Below are 18,730 nucleotides of genomic sequence, written 5' to 3' on the forward strand. Positions count from 1 at the left end.
ACTTTTTGACAAATGGATGACACGGTGGCCAGAACTCGAGAAGATTGAAAAATTCGAACCGGGGTCCGACGGTCGACTGTCGGAAAGCTGTTCCGCAAACGTCAAATCACTTGTTGCACGGTAAAATTTTTTGGTTTATTTTTTCGGTGTGAATGTTGATTATTAAAATCAACGAGAATATGCAACTTTAAACGAGTGTTACATGCCGCTATATTTTTTAAACAAGTTTTATGGTACTTTGAAGGCATTTTGTCGAATATTTATGTGATTTTGAAACATTTTAAATTTCTCGAATCTTCTTGATATCAAGAAATATCAACACTTTCGTACATTTTGAAGTTTCCGACACTCAGTCTACTTCTTCTTCTTTGCTCAGCAAAATTAGAATTTTTCTCTTTTCTCGCAATATTTGATAATTATTGAAATGTCACTTTTGAGTTTAATTTCAGTTTAATTCACCAAATGAGACAGACCCGGACAGACCCAGTAATTTCCGGTTATCGTTCAGCACAGTTTTGTAAAAGCGAAAGATCTGGCCACCCTGCTGAACCGGTGACAGCCGCCTGACAGACAGAAATTTTTTTTTCTCGATTCGAGTGAAAAATCGAAGCAAGCAGCCATCTTAGCTCGTCCAAGTCACAGTCGTAAGAGCAGTGTGTGTTCAAGTGCGTGCGAGAAATTTTCCTAGCGTTCCCGAATCAGGTAATTTTGCCATTTTCCACCCCGGAGCGGATGCCAGACATCCCCGGTAATGTTCTCCGTCCAAAGAAAATGCATTTTCCACGCCAAACGATAGGTTTTCGGTGGGTTTTCATGTGAAGCTTTCGGCCGTCATCCGAGAATGGGGAACAAGGGGCTGGGATTCTAAATCGATTCGATGGGTAGCAAAATGTGTGATAGCGAAAAAATTGGTTCGGGTTGGATGAGGCAAAAAATTACGTAACGGGTGGGAATTGTTGGAAGGAAGCGAGCTGTGTTTCGTTTGCCAAGTCCGAGTTTCGTCGGAGGAGGCTACGCCTCAGGAGTGGCAAGGCCTACTTTTCCATCACTAGACTCCATTTCTTTGTTGTTATGTAAGCGTTTCGCCTTTCGGTCGTCGGTTGCTTCGATCAGTATTGTGTCAAGAACATCCATCCGCGGGAATGTTTATTTGATAGCAAAGAAAACAAAAGGGTGTCTGGCGTGCGAGTTGTTCCAGGATTAGCACAACCGAGTTTAGAGCCGTTAGACAACGAATGGGGCTCTTCTTCCGTCTACAAGGATCATTGCCAAAACTAATACCCTAACTTCCGAATGGTCTATGTTCTATCGGACTTTCCCTCAATGCCCGGAAATGAAGCATTTAATCTCAAAGAAAGGGATTGAAGCAAAAAAGCATTATGAAATATGTACCGCAAAGCCAAATGTGTATAAAACTGCAAAAGTAATTATATTCCGGCGAAAGCTACGTTCATTTCGAAGAAAAATTCACGTTGGAGTGCACATTCTTTCAGGGAATCGAAATAACCCCGAGACTCAGAGACAAAGAGACAGAGAACTCAGATTCAGTCAAGCGTTTAGAACTGCAAGAACCGCATCAACGGCGACGACAATCATCACAACGAACGAGACATCAACGAGTCGCAGTGTAGCTGCCATCAATCGGAGAGCTGTTTGCTGTGCTGTGCTGCATCTGATCTAGAACTGCTCGGGATTGAGCGAACCTAGGAGTAGAACCACAGCGTACCCCCAGCCAATCGGACAGAGTAATGTACCATTTTATGATTGTTCATTTCATATAACTACTACACTTTTTAGCAAAGGTTTCCTATCATGTGTTGTTGTTTTGAAATTTAGACATGTTTCTTTAGTTGTTCAGTTACGTGTTGCTTCACAGTTTTATCCACTCTGGTGGATTACTTGCTTGTGTTCATAAATTTGAACACAATTTGTTAAAAGAAGAAGAAGGAACAGAAATCGTCCTGAGTTAGCGTATGATTGTAAATTGTGCTCTATTCAAACTGATGAGTCATAGCTTTCACCAATTTTTTTGAAGGCAAATCATTCTACTAATAATCATATGTCACTATCGTTGACTATTAATAGGCTATGTATGTTAATGATCACTGTTTCTTCTTTATGCATCAATATGCATTTTGGTGCTGTAGAACAGAGAGATCGACATTGTTGTTTCATGAGTAGTTATCAGAACGATCTTAATGAGAAATTTACGAAAAAAAGTCATAGTTTACGTTTGCGAGTTTCGCCTTTATGAAACAACTATTTCCGTATACTTACAATTTGTCTCATTTCCCGACCTAAACTCAACTAAATTTAAAGTGACGAAAGTTATCATATTGGTTTTAAGCACCAGTCATTCTTGTTTTTTAATTTCCAATCTGTTACTTTTAAGTTAAATCAAATTTAATTAGGAAAGTTTAGTAGCGCAAAAAAATTGCATTTGTTAAGGACAAATATAACCTCAATTAGTTAAACTGAATTCAGTGATTTATTTTGAAAGTAGCTCTGAGGAAGTATCTCCAAGTAGCTTAAATACTGTGAAGCAAGCACGTTTTTTAATTCCCCTATATTTTAAGTTTTTCACTCCTCTCTGTCATAGTTCTCGTTCATGTTTACGGGAAACAACAATCACTTCGAAGCAATATTGGTCACATTGTTGCTTATGTGTAGTACTGTGTATTTTCAGAATCCTGCTCATCCCTCTCGGACCGGTACAGATCACCGCTCTCCCCCGTAGGTTGATTAACCGATCATGCAGGACGATGATTCCCGTTCCTCAGGTGGTCGCGATAAGTATCGTGACGAGCAGCGCCAACGCGATCGTGATCGTGATCGCGATCGGGACCGAGATCGTCGAGATAATCGGCACCGTGACAGAAGCCGTGAAAGGCGACACGATGGTAGTCATCGGGATGATCGGTACCGCACCGATCGGTATCGTGACGATAGACGCGACCGCTCCCACCGGGACAGACATGACAGGGAACGGGATCATCGTAGTAGTAGCAAACGCGATCGCAGCAAAAGCCGCGAACGTAGACGACGAAGTCATTCGCGGTCACGTGACCGTCAGCAGCGAAACGGATCACGTTCCCGCGATTCGAAGGATCGTGAACGTGGTCGAGATCTATCCATTGAAATAGAACAAGAGTTGCAAAATTTGCGCAAACTCTCTGATATGAAAGCAGCTGCTGACGCAAAGGCGCAAGAAGCGAATAGCGGCGAGACTGGATCTGAGTTAACTTTGATGGATGCGGATAACGCGACTAGCAATAGTTCGACGATGGTAGACAAGGAGGAGCCGAAAAGTAGCATTAGCAAATATTTCAGCTCGTACAATAACAGTTCGAAAACGGAATACGTTCCGGAGATTCAAACCGAAGAAGAGCGGATCGAGTTTCAGAAAAAGATGCAGGAAAAGTTGCAGGCCCATCTGGCAGCCGAGGGCAAACTTTACCCGAAACCGAAGCCAACCCCTGCAATTAACACTGCCACCGGTTTTGCAAACGATGGTTCCTTCCTGGAGATGTTCAAGAAAATGCAAGAGCAAGCGCAAATAACTTGCGAGGGCGAGGAAAGTTATCCGAACACGACTGCATCGAGCAGCACAACAGTATCAGTTACGGCACCAGTTTTAGCAGCACCGGCTGCCAGTTCGAGTTATGTGATACCGGCCCAACCCCTCCCGGTTCCTATTCCGACCGTGGGACGACGAAGGGGAGGCAAAATTCTTAAAACAGGTGTTGTGAAAAAGCAGAAACCGCTCGAGGATTCGTATGCCGAGTCGCCGAATGATGCTTGGAATCTCTATCTGCAGGAGGTCAAAAAGTATAAGAATGCGTCCTGCGATGCGGACTCCAAAACGCGACCATTAGTCAAATAGAGTGGGCCGAGAGATAACTTATCTATAGTTTATACGCGGAATAATTGTGAATTGTGCGAGCGAAGAGATTACTATGAGTGGTTGAATTAGTTTGGCAAAATAGTTTTAAACAACACTTGCGATAGAATTCTTATTTAGGCTAAATTATCTTTAGAGTATCAAATTCGTCATTTTTAGAGTGTAAGGATTATGCTAATTGTGTATTTCACGTCTGGTCAAATGCATTTTCTTGAATGTCCTAACACTGAGATTTAATTCACGCCACACCGTTGCACAAATTACAAACCCCAGACCCCGGATCCTGCATGCTTCTGGTAATTTGTGCATTCTTACTACCCAAAGCTCAAATGTTTCAACCTTTTCTATTCAACCCGCTTTTCCCCGACGTCCTTATCCGATCCGCCACCTAGGCATCCATTTTACAGCCCCGCAGTACGAAATGGCCCCGCAAGCATCTACCGGCACACTGCCACTGAAAGCGGCTCCCTTCGATCCGCGCTTTCCGAACACGAACCAAACCAAGTACTGCTACCAGAGCTATCTGGATTTCCATCGCTGCGAGAAGGTGAAGGGCAAAGGGGCCAAGGTGTGTCAGTACTTTAAGGACGTGTACTGCGATCTGTGCCCGAACGCGTGGGTCTCCAAGTGGGAAGACCAACGCGCGGAGGGTACCTTTCCGGGAAGAATTTAAACGCGGGTGGTGGTGTTGAAAGCGGCGCTGCAACGTTGGTCGTTCACCGGTTGAGCGGCGCACTAGACTTTGTTTAATTGGGATTGTTTTAAGAGAACCGTTTGCTGCCGCTTCTATGCACTTCCCCCACAGATCAGTTTGACAAAATTGGCATTGGGTTGAAAATTGAAAATCCGAATTGTGAATTCGATTGGAAACTTTAAATTGGTTAGTTCTATGTGGCTTGGATATCATGTAGTTTCGTATTGACAAACGAACACATATTCATGTGCAAAATAAACTGATCCAGAAAATAGTGAAGAAAGGCGTTTTATTGAGTATTTCTGTCAATCTGTTCTTTAGGTCAAAGTACGATAGGAATTTAATGTCGATTGCATATGATTTTGATTGTTTTTTTTATTCCAGTGGAGGTTTTTATTTATTGTGATTTATAAGAATTTAACGACTTGCAATATGGGAATTTTGTTTTATAGTTTGTTTAATGGTTTCCAAGGGCCCTCCTTAGCGGTAAGATGCGCGGCTATGAAGCAAGAGCATGCTGAGGGTGGCTGGGTTCAATTCCCGGTGCCGGTCTAGTCAATTTGCGGTTTGGAAATTGTCTTGACTTCCCTGGGTATAAAAGTATCATCGTGTTAGCCTCATGATATAGGTACGAGTGCAAAAATGGTAACTTGGCTTAGAAGCCTCGCGGTTAATAACTGAAGGGCTGAATGAATACTAAGCAGCGAGGCGGGAATGTCCCAGTGGGGGATGTAGTGCCAATAAGAAAAAGCCTATTCCATTTAATTAAATGGAAAGGACTTGCGACTCAAGGAGAAATTTACAATGTTTAAGAAGTTTTGGAAGTCCTTCGACTCTTAGAGAAGCTGTTCAGGATTGAAAATAATTTCAATGTAACTAATGGAAAACTAGTGAGGGGTTAGAAGCAGAGGGTGTGAGTGACATTTTGGTCAAATTTGAGTTACATACGGCGTAAAATTGTTTGGTTTCAGAGCTTTGCGGCAATATATTGATATGATTTGTACGTTGTTTTTAATGTGAAAATTCACGGAGATTTCTAGGATTTTTTCAAATGGGCGTAATTGATTTTGACCTTTGTTTTTGGAACGGCGATTGTGCGCTTCATTCAAACTATTTTCGTCAACTGATGTGCCCAGCAGAAAGAATGGATTCACATCTATCTGGTAGTAACGTCAGCTGAACAAAATATGTTGAATAGAGAGAGTATTAGCCGTTTCAAATTTTAAGGTCAAATACAATTACGCCTATTTGAAAAAAAAAAAACCCTAGATTAGTATTTTTTGAACTTCCATACAATTTGTATGAAACGAAAAAATATCGAAAAAATGTGCACTCATTTTTCCAACACTGAGTTATTGTCACTTACACCCCTTTGCGTTTGGCCCCCTGTATTTAAACTTATGTAATATTGACTCTTTTTCTCTTGATGTGAATTATAATTTTGTGAATTGTAGGATGCTTTCGATTATTTAATAATTTGTCAATCACTTATTTCAGAGGTTGAATTTTAAAACGTATTGTATGGTGGACTTTTAGTTCAATACTTTGTCTTCAACTCAGCCCAGCAGTTCGTTATTTGAATTCTACTTGTTTTTTTTTCAATTTTATTAGTACCTATAAATAACTACAACTAGCGCTTTAACTATTCAACTAGTGGAATCCAAACAACTGAGAAAACACCGCGATAAATGTTCAACAAATAACACATTTTGAAATACAACATTAGAAAGAAATGATTGGCAAACTGCTAAATGAGCTGTCATTTCCTTTGAGTAAAAGAAGCAATCTGAAAAAACAATTTTATTTTCAATCGTATTTTCGATTTCAGTAATCTCAGTTGAACATTTCACGAATTTCTTTGATTTCAGCGTTTGACTCACTGTATCCAGTTTATGTTTCCATTTCGTAAAACTTTGAACTACAAAAGTGTTGAAAATGAAACTAATTTTTCTGCAAATGCTGACTATCTACAGAAAAAAGCTGACGAGCGAATTTACTGGAAGGAAACTTTATATAGCATCCAACCAAGTTTGGAACAAGAAAATTGAAACAAGGAAGATTAAAGGCTTTTGCAGAAAATGGAACAATCGGATTCGAAAGTGAAAATTTATTTTAATAAACTAAAGATTAGCCTATTCTAATTGGTTGTCCTGGAAAACTGGCGTTGGACGCTGAACTTCTCCAATTTACTCCAGTAATCTTCTAGTCCAAAAAAGCTCTTGGTACCCTTCGGCAAGTGGAACGAATTCCGCTTCGGTGGAACTCAGTGCCACGTAATTCTGCTTCCCGGAGTCCCATATAATGACACCGCCTGATAATAGTAGTAGGTAACCGGAATTTGATTTCCGATCTCGGCCCAGTCGGCATCGACGAACATTTGTAACCCCTCATCAGATGAACCTAGGTGTAGCTTGTGGTCACTTGTTGTTGATAAGTAACGCAGTACTCGTTTCGCCTCGTTCCAATGGAAGCGCTGACAGCGATATCCGGCCTCGACTGGACCGAACAGCAGATCTCCGATTAGGCTCAAATAATTATTGTTGCCTGGCAGCTGATCCATCTCCTCCTTATGTTGGAATTGGAAGTAACCCGGGTCAAGAGGGGTCTTCTATGGTTTCGCACTATCCATGTTGAACCGTAGAACGAGCTCCCGGATGTACGCGACTTTTCAACCTCGATTCTCAGGAAATGGCGAATGTTTCCAGGTTCGACACGGTGAATTTGAGAGTCAGCTTATGAAAATAGACTTGAACTCCTCGGTCTGGGTAACAATGAGCATATCATCGACGTAGATGAGGCTGTATGCCATATTGCCGTTTCTCTTGTGGATGTACAGCAGTGGATCTAGCTTGGACTGCTGGATGGCCTTGAAAACGGTATCCACCGTTCGGTTCCACACGCGCGCGGACTGTTTCAATCCGTATAAACTGGTTTTCAAACGACACACGATGCGATTGTCGCCGGTAGAGCACCCCTCTGGCTGCCGCACGTAAATCGTTTCCTTCAGGTCAACATTAAAATACGCCGTTTTAACATCCACGATGGACTTTCTCCGACTAGCAACGACGGTCAGTGAAGTGCAAAACGTTACTTGTTTTGCCACCAGTGCAAAAACTCCGTAGAAGCTGGTGCCGTACTTCTGCGTGAAGCCCTGTGCTACGATTCTCGACTTGAGCCGTACGATGGCCCCTTTCTCATCGTCCTTCATTTTGAACATTTATTTGCATTCAATGGCTTTCTTGTTCGGAAAAAGTTGAACTAGCTCTCAGGTCTTATTATCCATTAAAGCATGAAACTCTCCATCCATGGCGGTTTGTCACTGTTCCGCAACTGGACTATGCATTGCTTCCGTTGGTGTTCGAGGATTATCAGAACAGCTAGACGAATATCTGCTTGCATTCAGACCTTGCCGCGTAGCACTAGGACCGAATTGATTCACCAGGATCGGTTGACACGGATGGATCTGTGGAATGTTGGTGCAGCCCGGCCGGTGCGCCTCAACATCTTGCGTGACACGGGTGGATATGAAGATTGTTTCGAGAAGAGCGCATTGATGGTCACGCGACTTGTTCCTCTGAATCTTGAAAAAAATCTCTGCCACAGCTGGTTTCAACTTGCGAAAAATACTTCATATCAGATTCACGTTCAGCTCCAGAATCGATTTCTTCATCACCGAATTCTTAAACGAGTATTTCATTCTGCAGATACCGCCACTCACCGGAGCCGTGACCTCCGGATCGTAATCCAGGTTAACGTAGGTCTTCACTCGTTGTTGCTAGTGGTTGGAACTGGTTGAATACTTTCAACAGCTCAGGTTCGGACTTCTGCTTGAGAAAGTAGTGATGATAAGAACTGCACTGTTGTAATCTGAGAAAGTGACGTAAACACCAATTTACAACATGCATGTTTTGCATTTTTCTGTTAAAGAACTCGATGAGTACTGCTCGTTAATACCATTTTTGGAAAATGGCGTATACGTCACTTTTTCAGATTACGGCAGTGCAGAGGAAAACTTTCGGGATAACACCTTGAAAATAATAACTGAGTTGGTTGACGTCCAGATCACGAATGTCCCCAGTTATAGCCAAACCTGAGATTTCTAACGCCATTATCATCGGTTTGTAATCCTTTGGAAGTCCTGTGAGGAGCAGAAGAGTACCGACCCACTCTTTAGGAATATCGAATCCTACTCCACGTAACTGGTGTGCGAAGGAAATGTGAGCAACAGAGGACACACGCGAAGTGGAAATCACGTAGGGATTTGGGAAGAATCTAATTAAAACACGGACACTTTAACGATAGAGAAATTAGCTTACAATTCACGTCTACTTCGGTTGGTTAACAAGATAGGACAAACAAATTTTCACTGCACACTTCTCTGCTTAGCGCATTGCATATTCTTAATACTCCTCCTCAATTGTGGGCCTCTTGCTTCTCACCAAACAATCCCAATTTTTCTGTAAACTGGTAGTGCTTCACTAGCCCTAACTGTTTCGTCAGTATATCAGCATTCATCTCGTTCGTAGGACAATACTTCAATATAATTTCGCCCCGGTCACATAAATCTTTCACGAAATGATGTTTCGTCTCGATATGCTTCGAGCGTTTCGTTGATCTCTCAGACTTTGCGAAGCTAAGGCAACCTTGGTTATCTTCATTCACTTCGGTCGCTGTCTTTTGCTTCACTCCAAAATCCTCAAGCAAACGTCGTAGCCAAATTACTTCTAGACACGTCTCAGCAAGTGCTACGTACTCCACTTCCATCGTAGACAAAGTTACACATTCCTGCCGGCGGCTTGCCCAGGACACAATTCCTCCTCCGTAGTATACTACTATTCCGGTTGTTGACTTGCGTGTACCCTTATCTCCAGCCCAGTCAGAATCAGAGGATGCAACTAGCTCGTTGTTACATACTCCTCCTAGTCGTAGTCTCCATCCTTTGGTGCCTTTCAAGTATCGCACTACTCGTTTGGCAGCTGTCCAATCGAGAATAGCGGCACTCGTCATAATATCAGGGCGTGCACAAACAGCAATGTACATTAGTGCACCCACTACACTTCTGAACATCGTTCCGTCCTCGAATGGTTTGCTTTCTGTCTCGTCTTTGAGGTAACCTTGATCCATCGGAGTTTTTGCCATCTTCGCGTCTTTCAGCCCCACTTTATCTATTAGCTTGTCAATGTTGTTTTTCAGGCTCACACTGTAAACTCCGTTCGTGTTTTCCACTTCCAACCCAAGAAAATACTTCACATCTCCTAGGCACACGATCTCAAAATGGTTACTTAACTCTTCATAAACACTATGTATCTTCTTCTCGCTGCGGTATCCCATGAGAAAATCATCGACATACACGATCAAATAAACCTTCTCTCCGTTTCTCGTCGCCACATACAGGCAAGGGTCAGCTGAACTTGACTTGAACCCCAAGCTGGATAACACACTGCTTAGTTTCTGGTTCCAGCATCTGGCGGATTGTTTCAGGCCATAAATGCTTCTGCGGAGCTTGCAGACAAACTCCTCCTTTCCTCGAACTTCATATCCAGGAGATTGGCGCATGTAGATTTCCTCCTGGATATTTCCGTATGAGTATGCTGTTCGAACATCCAGATGCTTCAACACTAGCTTTTGTTGACTAGCCAATGTCAGTAAGACTCGAAGTGAAAGATGTGGAATATATGTTGCGATAAGTATACATATATGAGCAATGGAAATGTGGTAACCACCTGCTCCTAAATCTCCATGGTCGAGTTGCCGTCTGCAAAGTCTAAAGAGACTAAGGGTAGCAGCTTTACGAATCTACTTAATCGCCGTAACGCCTACGCGAAGCAAAAATTCACCTGTTGCAGCAATGACTACCGACTGTACAACTGATTCTTGAAGATACGGCGAATATGTTTTACGGGTGCAAAGAGACCTACGACAAAATTCAAAACGATTCTTTTCTTTTTTTGACTCAAAGAGAACGGAGAGTAATCTTCCGTCATTAAATATTTTATCCATTAGGACGACGTTCTGTCAAATGAATTTCAAACCAAAGAATAAACAAAACCTGGCGGAAGATTGAAGAGTGTAGAGAAGCAAAGGTCGCAAAGGATTGGCCATAAACCATAGCTGCAGCAGTTGTATGTTCCGTCAACTGTATTCGACTCTAGGAAATAAAGTAAAACGCTTCTGCAGACAGGATAAGCTGGCATGGGTGGAGTATCTAGTCGACAAAGGGGAGAAAGTCGCAACTAACCGCAATATTCGTCTCCACTACGATATGTCAAGACCTTAGAGTGGACCAAGTTTGGATTCGTCGATGCCATTGTAAAACGCGAGAGGGCAGAGACCTACCGATCCCACTGATCTAGCAGTTCAAACAACTTTCTACAGTTCATGATCCACCAAGGATGCAACGCATTGCATGCGTCATCTTCGAGGCTTTTTAGCAATCATCATAAGTATGCATTTCAACAAGGCTTCCGGGCAACAAGACTGATCTGAACTGTGAAAAATGGCTATTTTTCCGGTCTACTGGATGTTGGGTGTTTTAGTAAATATAACTAAAAATGGGGATCTGATTGTGAGATATTGAGCGAGGCGTAATACTAGATTGTTCTCAAAATTTAAAGTTTTTGAACGCAATTTACGTTTCCTATCGTGCACGGTATGTGAGTCATCTTCGCTATACATACTGTGTGGTTGGACTGTTCTTCGGCCTGCTAAGCTATCCTAAACCGGATACCGGAGAAAGAAGGCTAACGGATAACTCTACGGCAGCAGTATGCAGAATTCCAAAGGAAGATGGATCATGGACCATATTGTCACGCTCCACAGTTTGAGTCGTACAGACGTGTTTTAATAAATGAAACTGTTAGTTTTCGTTCTTTCACCTGCCTTATCTATATAAGTAATTGTTCCTTCATAGGTTATGCGCGCCATGTGCGAAGGTCAACACACGGAATACCACAATTCGATGTTGGATCTGGATTTCGGAAGTGGAGCTACAGAGTGAAGATGTTTTTGGATTTAGCTGGCGTGTTGAACATTGTAACGAAGAACCCTCTGATGCCGAAAGCTAAACGAGCGAAGTTAGATAAAACGGATAGAAAAGTCAAGGCCCATGTCATAAGTTCTTGGCAAATGGAAATACTGAAACTTGTTGGCGAGTACCTCAGCAAAAGGGATGTGGAAGGCGCCTAAAAATTCATTCGCTAAGAAGTCCGTTAGCACTCAGTACTTACTCTGGAAGCATTGAAACTGGAAGAAAGGAAGACCGTGTCTTCGAAGATCTCATCATTTAACTGAAGATGGCCGGTGCAAAAATTAATGAAGCAGATGCGATGATCTATTTTTGCAAATTCTTCCGGATTCGTATGACCCATTAGTGATGGCTTAAGAAATCTCACCCTGCAAATAGTCACGTTTATTGGCTGAGGAACTGAGGTAAACCCAACAACAACAAGATTGTGTAAGGACATTTACAGCAGAGTTTTCGGAAACAAAATTTGTAAAACCCAAGAAAGCCTAAGGAAAATGCCACAAATACGGAAAGCGACGGACATTCCAAGAGAGGCTGTATGTACTAACGGAACAATGAACCAAATGTTGAAACGTAGAACGCAGTAGTTTTCACAATATTCTAATGCGAGTGACCATTTGGTAAACCGGCAAGACGTGTTTTATGCGTGTAAGGAGTTGTGGCAAGCATTGATTATCAACGTGGCTATATACTAAGAAACTTCATATGCAAAGATTTTTACATAGTTAAAATACTGGATACAACAATCGAGAAACATCAATTTGCATGGAAGACGCTCTACCTTTCTCGGAACAACAAGACAATCGCCTGTCTTTACACCAGAACAGCACAACAGCCTTCCACTTTACACCAGAACAGCACAAGCCCGATGTAGTACTGAGGTGCACCAAATGAGAGCGAAGTTGTTCAGCTTGTTTGCAGGATATAGAGCCACTTATGCTGATTTATTGTTCACAGACCCATTTGAATGTTCTGAAACTCTTCATCAATTAAAAGCAATCCAGGATGAGCTGAAATCTTTGGATATCAACGGAGAATGGAAGATCGTTATCAGTCCGGCTGGAATTCGATGCTTGAAATCAAAATAGGTGTTTCGTATAAAATAAGATGAAAATGGCAAACCAGTAAAGTACAAGGCGCGTCTTGTGGCAAAAGATGAAGAAATTGTGCTTCTTATGCCAAACTTTCGACGACAAGAACAGTATTCTGTCGGTCAGAGTCAATTAAAAGTTTTATTTTAATCAAATGGATGTCAAGATCACTTTCCTATACGGGGAACTGAAGCAAGATATCTTTTCGCAGATTCCAGATGGTGTACAAGATGAAAAAGCTCCAGTTTGCTAACTGTTTGAAATCGTTGATGATGATTTGCTGATCGCAGAAAGAAGGCTTGAATCCATGATGAAACAATAATCTGCATCATTTTCGATATGACAGGTTGGCTAAAGCCTCAATGCTCGCAAGTGGATTAGATTCTGCATCAATTCGAGATGAGTGATTGCAACGCAACCAAACCAATGCAGAAAGGCTTATAATTGACCCGTACAGGACTACGGACGGATGGACCGTACAGACAACTGCTAGGGCCATATCGCCAAGTGAGGCAGAGTATGTACTTCGCCTTGAGCAATGCGCCAACAAACTGAAGCATTTTGGATATCTGGATTGTTTGAAGAAAAGCAAGTTTTTTTTCCCTAAATATATACAAAGTAAGTTCAACGACTTGGCCGAACGCATCTTTGCGGCAGGACTCATCATCAATGTCTGCAAGATCAAATCGTTGGATATCAACATGAAGTATCCTTTCGACATTGAGATAGTCGAACGAGCAATGGAGAATGTTGAAAACTTTTATTATAGAGATGACCCAGCCCAATGACTGCATGTCATGTCTCTCTAATAAAGTAAAAAAAAACGTTCAATATCTACTTAGCCAGTAGACCAAGAAGACAAGGCATATTCAATCAGATTATTGAACGCACCAAAATTCAAATATTCAACACTTACCTATGTGAAATGAGTTGTACGCCAATGTAGCACGGTGTTTGCCAACGGAGATCAGACAGAAGCAGCTGGTATTCATCAAGCGATGTCTATTACAATTCATTCATAAGAATAAGACCGGAGTGGCCCTGCAGTGCATAACCAACCACGCAGAGTCGTCTCGGTTTATAATTCGGGCCTTGTCGTCTCACATCGACGATGTCATCGAGAACGTAAATGCAGTTGTTACGTTACCGAAGAGCGGTGACGAAATCTGTAAATAAGGGCTGGATTTGAAGCCGACAGAACATCGCAGCAGCGACACACCCATGCCCTCAACAACGAAATAGAAGAAAACGATAGTAATCTGAATTTGGTCCAGAACAAGGCTAAAGCGAGTAACCGCCTCGGACCTTTAACGCTGGCCTTACACATCTTGATGCTCAGATGCTCAGTATCCAGTCAATGAGAAATAGATTTAGGTCTTGTCGTGTTTTATCGCCCAAAGGGCAACTATTTTGTCGAATCACTCAATATTCTTAGTATAGTTGCTGTCTGCGCATTTCTGCAACGATGACTTATTGAAGATATACCCAGCCAGCATTAAACGTGGGCGAGTTTGAATTCACAATCATTATGTCGCGAACGGAGTACAGTAATGATCGGCGACTAAGTTTGTAATATCTTTCGAGATCGAGGTTCTTAAATCTAGCTAAGCTTATACAAGACTCGGTTTTTGCGCGGTTAGATTTTACCAATTTAACGGTCTGCGTTGATTTCCACAGCTTTTCAAATACCTTCTGATTTTTTTTTGTGGGGCCAACTCAATGTGTTGATAAATTCAAAGGTCAAGAATAAGCAAAAACAAACTGCGTAAAAAGCGACCCCAGTGTATTAACCTTGTTACATGGAGGGCCTGCCAAGATTTCTGCTCGGGCAAGAAAAAGACAGTTTTCTTGTTATTTAGGTGGTTTTGCCTATGTGAAATCCATTATGTTACCTAGTCCTAGTCCTATTCTGCAATAAGATGCGCAGCTACAAAGCGAGACCATACTGAAGATGATTGGATTTGATTCCCAGTCCTGTATAGGACATTTTTTCTCGACTATACTGAGCAAAAAGTATCACCGTGTTAGCCTCATGATATAGGAATGCAAAAATGGTAACTTGGCTTAGAAATTTCGTAGTTAATAACTGTGGGCTCGATAAACACTAAGCTGTCCCACAGTTATTAATGTCCCAATGGGGGATTTAATATCAACTAGAAGATCAGGAAGCTTTTTTTTCCTTTTTTAATGTGAATTTTGATATTTGAATCAGTTCTTTGCTCACAATTATATTTTGGTATGCAACATTAGCGTAAAATAAATCATATGTATCATGATCGGAGTGAATCTAAGTGATCTGAACGTGTTTAGTATTCTCAAATTAAAGGTAAAGTAAGAGTGTCTTTGTTAAATAAACTAATTAACACGTTTTGAAAAATATTTTATTTATTCATACAAAACCCCAAAAATAATCTGGTTTAAATTACCCTGGTATTTTATTTAATCATACGAGACCCCAAAAATAATCTGGTTTAAATTTCCCTGGTATCATACGTAGAAATAGACAACTTCACTAAATTGGAACTGATTTTTGATTTTCGAAAATTTACACCCAAAAACTAACATCAGATGGAATTGCAAACAAAATCTTAATGGTTTGAAATCAGATCGTCATATTATCAAATTACATATTCCCTGCACGATATTTTTCCTTATTTCTGTAAACTTGAGACACATTTGTAGCTTAATAAGTCATGGTTCAAACTTCTCGAGACATGGTGTATCACTAACTGTCCGTCTTGCATATTCCCCTTGGGGCGTTGCACCATGGCTACCATGCGAACTATGTGTCCAAGTTATTATCCATTCCCGATTAAAATTATTCAAAAAACTAATTGCAATTGCTTTTTCCCTTTTCTTTTGCTTCCGCCTCATTTCGACAGAACCGCCACCAGGACAGGAAACGATGGCCCCGAAACCGACTGAGTCCGAAGCGCTAGTGCTCCCGCTGAAGGCCGCTCCATTCGATCCCCGCTTCCCGAACCAGAACCAAACCAAATACTGCTACCAAAGCTACCTGGACTTCTACCGGTGCGAGAAGGTGAAGGGCGAAGGCGCCGAAGTGTGTCAGTACTTCAAGAATGTCTTCACCGATATCTGCCCGAACGCGTGGGTCGAGAAGTGGGACAACCAGCGGGCCGAAGGTACCTTCGTCAGCAAAATCTAAACCGTTGTTCCCGGCGAACGAGTTCCAATGATGCTTGGCGGACGAGTTGTACAGAAACAGATGGAGGCGAGCGGGAAAGTATTTGCGTTTGAACAAGCATTTCAGTAATATAGATGTGACCGTTACGTTTGGTGTCAGCGGAATTCATTATGGAAAGAAATCCATTTCATGTTTGTAATAAATTATTTCAACCCCACATTCAAATTGTTCGTCAATTTGTCTTAATTAGAAACGATAAACTGGTACAATTTCTAGGCAGAAACACTAAATAATTCAAATAAATTCACTTAGAAGATTTGGAAAGCCAATGTGCTCAGAAAAAAACATTCTTGTGCAGTTGGACTTTTCAGACGATGGGCCTTATTACGGATTCACTTTCACTCACTTTACAATATAGTGAAGTGGATAAAATTAACTGTGTGAAGCAAAACTGAATAAAAATCAACGTAAAGTAACGCCCATCTCACAAAGTGTGGAATCGGTAACAACCCTGAGTCCCACCTGAAATGATTTTTTCACTTTCTGTCACTTGTGTGGAATCCGTAATAAGGTTTTGCTCACTTCATTTAGTTTTCACTGTGAAGTGGAATCCGTAATAATGCCCGATACCTATCTTTTTCCGTGGAAATGAACGGAGTGCGGTGAAAACGTAACTGAGCGAAGAATTCTAAAATTAGAAATTGCACATTGTGGACAGAGGTATGGAAAACACAAGAGACCTTGATAGAACGCGACGCGAGACAAGACATAACACTTATCGTTTTTACACTCGTCAACTAAGATTTTTTTAAATTACCTTGCGATGTTGCCCATCATCAGGACTATGTCCAACTTGGACATAGTTCTGATGATGGGCAACATCGCGCCCGAAACCGGTCGACTTAAAAGGTAATTTCAAAAAATCTTAGTTGACGAGTGTAAAAACGATAAGTGTTATGTCTTGTCTCGCGTCGCGTTTTATTAGTGTCGTGTTGTTTTTACGTTAGCATAAACCATAAAAACCAAAAGAGACCTTGATAGGCTGATAGATTGGACTTTCTCAACTGTTCCTAATATATAAAAGGCGGAATCTACTTAATACATTTCTTATTACCTACGCTATCAATCGAACCGTATCGTTATCTACCTGAACGCCCAGTTTAGTAAGCTTCTTACTAAACTTACGCTCAATCTTGTCGCTCACTTCCTCGCCTCCCATCAGTTGCCGATACTTCTTCAGAACCTTTTTCTTGAGCTTTTCCAGCTTCATCTCGTTGTTCCTGGTGCTCAGCGTCGTCCGAATCACATCGGCCCATTTGAACTTTGACTCAGTTTCTTCCCCGTTAGTTTGATTTTCTTCCGCGTCTTCCACCAGGAGCTGCTTCTGTTCCGGTGTCTGTTTAGCTCCATTCTGTGCTTGCTGGTTCTTCTTCTTGCTCTTCTTTTTTGCTGGTTCTTCGACAGGTACGCCTTCTTCCACCTCCTCCTCTAGCTTCCGTTTCTTGAAGCCGTTCTGTTTGCTTTCAGTAACATTTTTCTTCTCATTCGACGTCGATCCCTTCTGCCCCGGGATCCACATTTCATCCATATCGACTCCGTTCGATTGCTTCGGCTCCTCAGTGCCGTTGCTTTGATTCTTTTTCACCTCTTCCTCTAGCAAAGCCCAGGCAGCTTCAACATCATTCCGCCGAACATGCTTCGCCGAATTGGCGAAGAAATTCAGAAATCCTTTCTTTTTCCTAGGAATATTGTCGTTCTTGCGGATCACGTTAAACACCTCACCGATTCCTTTCGACAGGTTCCCCTTACTGTCTGTAATCGATCGAATCGTGTCTATCCAGGCCTCTTGCTTCTTGGCTCCCTTGTTGGCGTTGGCCTTGGGTACATAATCCTTACCGGAGTATTTTTCCGCTTCCGTGATGCAGCTGGTATGTGCATCGTACTGCTTACCTACAAAATCCTTCTGGCAGTCCATGCAGGAGACGTTGAGTTCGCGTTTGCACTTCCAGCCATGTTTTTCGACGGCTTGTTTTTTGAGCGATTCACCACAATGATTGCACGTGAAGAATACCATTTCGATTGGTTCTGAAGATACAAGAATTACCGGATAAAATATTGGAATCCGAACTATCCGAATGGGTGCCGTATCACGCACGTGCTGATGGGAGCTAGCGTTTGTTTACAACTTGTGCTCGCGGGACAATGATGACAGATGGATGCACCGGCATCAGTGAAAATGACGAAAATGATGATAGTTTCGTTAAATGGCTTATCGGTAAAGAAGAACTTTGCACTGAGAAAAAAGTTTAGGCAAATCTGAATGTCCATCTTAAAGGTACACGCAAAAAAATATTGCTGCCGAAACTACCATTCCGAGGTTTATTTCTAGATTGCTTTGAGAATAGGTCGTATGTGCAAACGAGAGATTCTCTTTGATCACGCTCTCTTTCGCTAATATATCGGCTAGTTTTGCATGTTTTGCTACATGTCCACTTCAGCATGATAGACAAAGCTATTGTCTTTGGATATCTGCCAAAAAAATTGAAGTAAACCTTTGTATAGTTTCGTAATAATCGAAAGAGAATAGATCCAAAGAGAGACTCTCTTTTGCACATAGGACCTATTCTCAAAGCAATCTAGATTTGAGGAATATGCACGATTTTCAGCAGATATTGCGCATAAGCCCCAAAATTGTATCCCCCAATTTGAATTTCGACGCCGCTGCCCCAGCGCCAGATTCAGCGACATGGAGAACTGTCACTCTTTAATGTTCACATTCTCGTTTCGAAATGATTCAGTGAATAAATAGGGCAAAGTGTCTAATAGTGGACCCCCAACCAATAGTGGGCCCCTAGCCATTTTTGCATTATTAGAG

At 41.8% G+C, this 18,730-nt stretch overlaps 4 protein-coding genes across 4 annotated transcripts; 3 read left to right on the forward strand and 1 right to left on the reverse strand.

Moving 5' to 3' along the window:
• The first annotated feature begins 565 nt into the window (after positions 1-565).
• LOC134210797 (cytochrome c oxidase subunit 6B1-like) lies at positions 566-4,878 on the forward strand. Its single transcript, XM_062687073.1, has 2 exons — positions 566-702; positions 4,294-4,878. The coding sequence occupies exon 2, from the start codon at positions 4,323-4,325 to the stop codon at positions 4,572-4,574; it is 252 nt and encodes an 83-aa protein (XP_062543057.1). The 5' UTR covers positions 566-702; positions 4,294-4,322; the 3' UTR covers positions 4,575-4,878.
• On the forward strand, positions 574-16,001 carry LOC134210795 (cytochrome c oxidase subunit 6B1-like). Its single transcript, XM_062687071.1, has 2 exons — positions 574-702; positions 15,593-16,001. Exon 2 carries the CDS (start codon positions 15,616-15,618, stop codon positions 15,874-15,876), a length of 261 nt encoding a protein of 86 aa, XP_062543055.1. The 5' UTR covers positions 574-702; positions 15,593-15,615; the 3' UTR covers positions 15,877-16,001.
• On the forward strand, positions 2,753-3,883 carry LOC134209221 (serine/threonine-protein kinase fray2-like). Its single transcript, XM_062685212.1, has one exon. The coding sequence runs from the start codon at positions 2,753-2,755 to the stop codon at positions 3,881-3,883; it is 1,131 nt and encodes a 376-aa protein (XP_062541196.1).
• Positions 16,002-16,947: 946 nt separating the features above from the next.
• On the reverse strand, positions 16,948-18,051 carry LOC134215072 (cell growth-regulating nucleolar protein-like). The gene has a single exon (XM_062694322.1). It carries the CDS (start codon positions 17,927-17,929, stop codon positions 16,970-16,972), a length of 960 nt encoding a protein of 319 aa, XP_062550306.1. The 5' UTR covers positions 17,930-18,051; the 3' UTR covers positions 16,948-16,969.
• Between the last annotated feature and the right edge of the window lie 679 nt (positions 18,052-18,730).

This window comes from Armigeres subalbatus, chromosome 2, assembly GCF_024139115.2.
Source record: "Armigeres subalbatus isolate Guangzhou_Male chromosome 2, GZ_Asu_2, whole genome shotgun sequence".
Lineage (NCBI taxonomy): Eukaryota > Metazoa > Arthropoda > Insecta > Diptera > Culicidae > Armigeres > Armigeres subalbatus.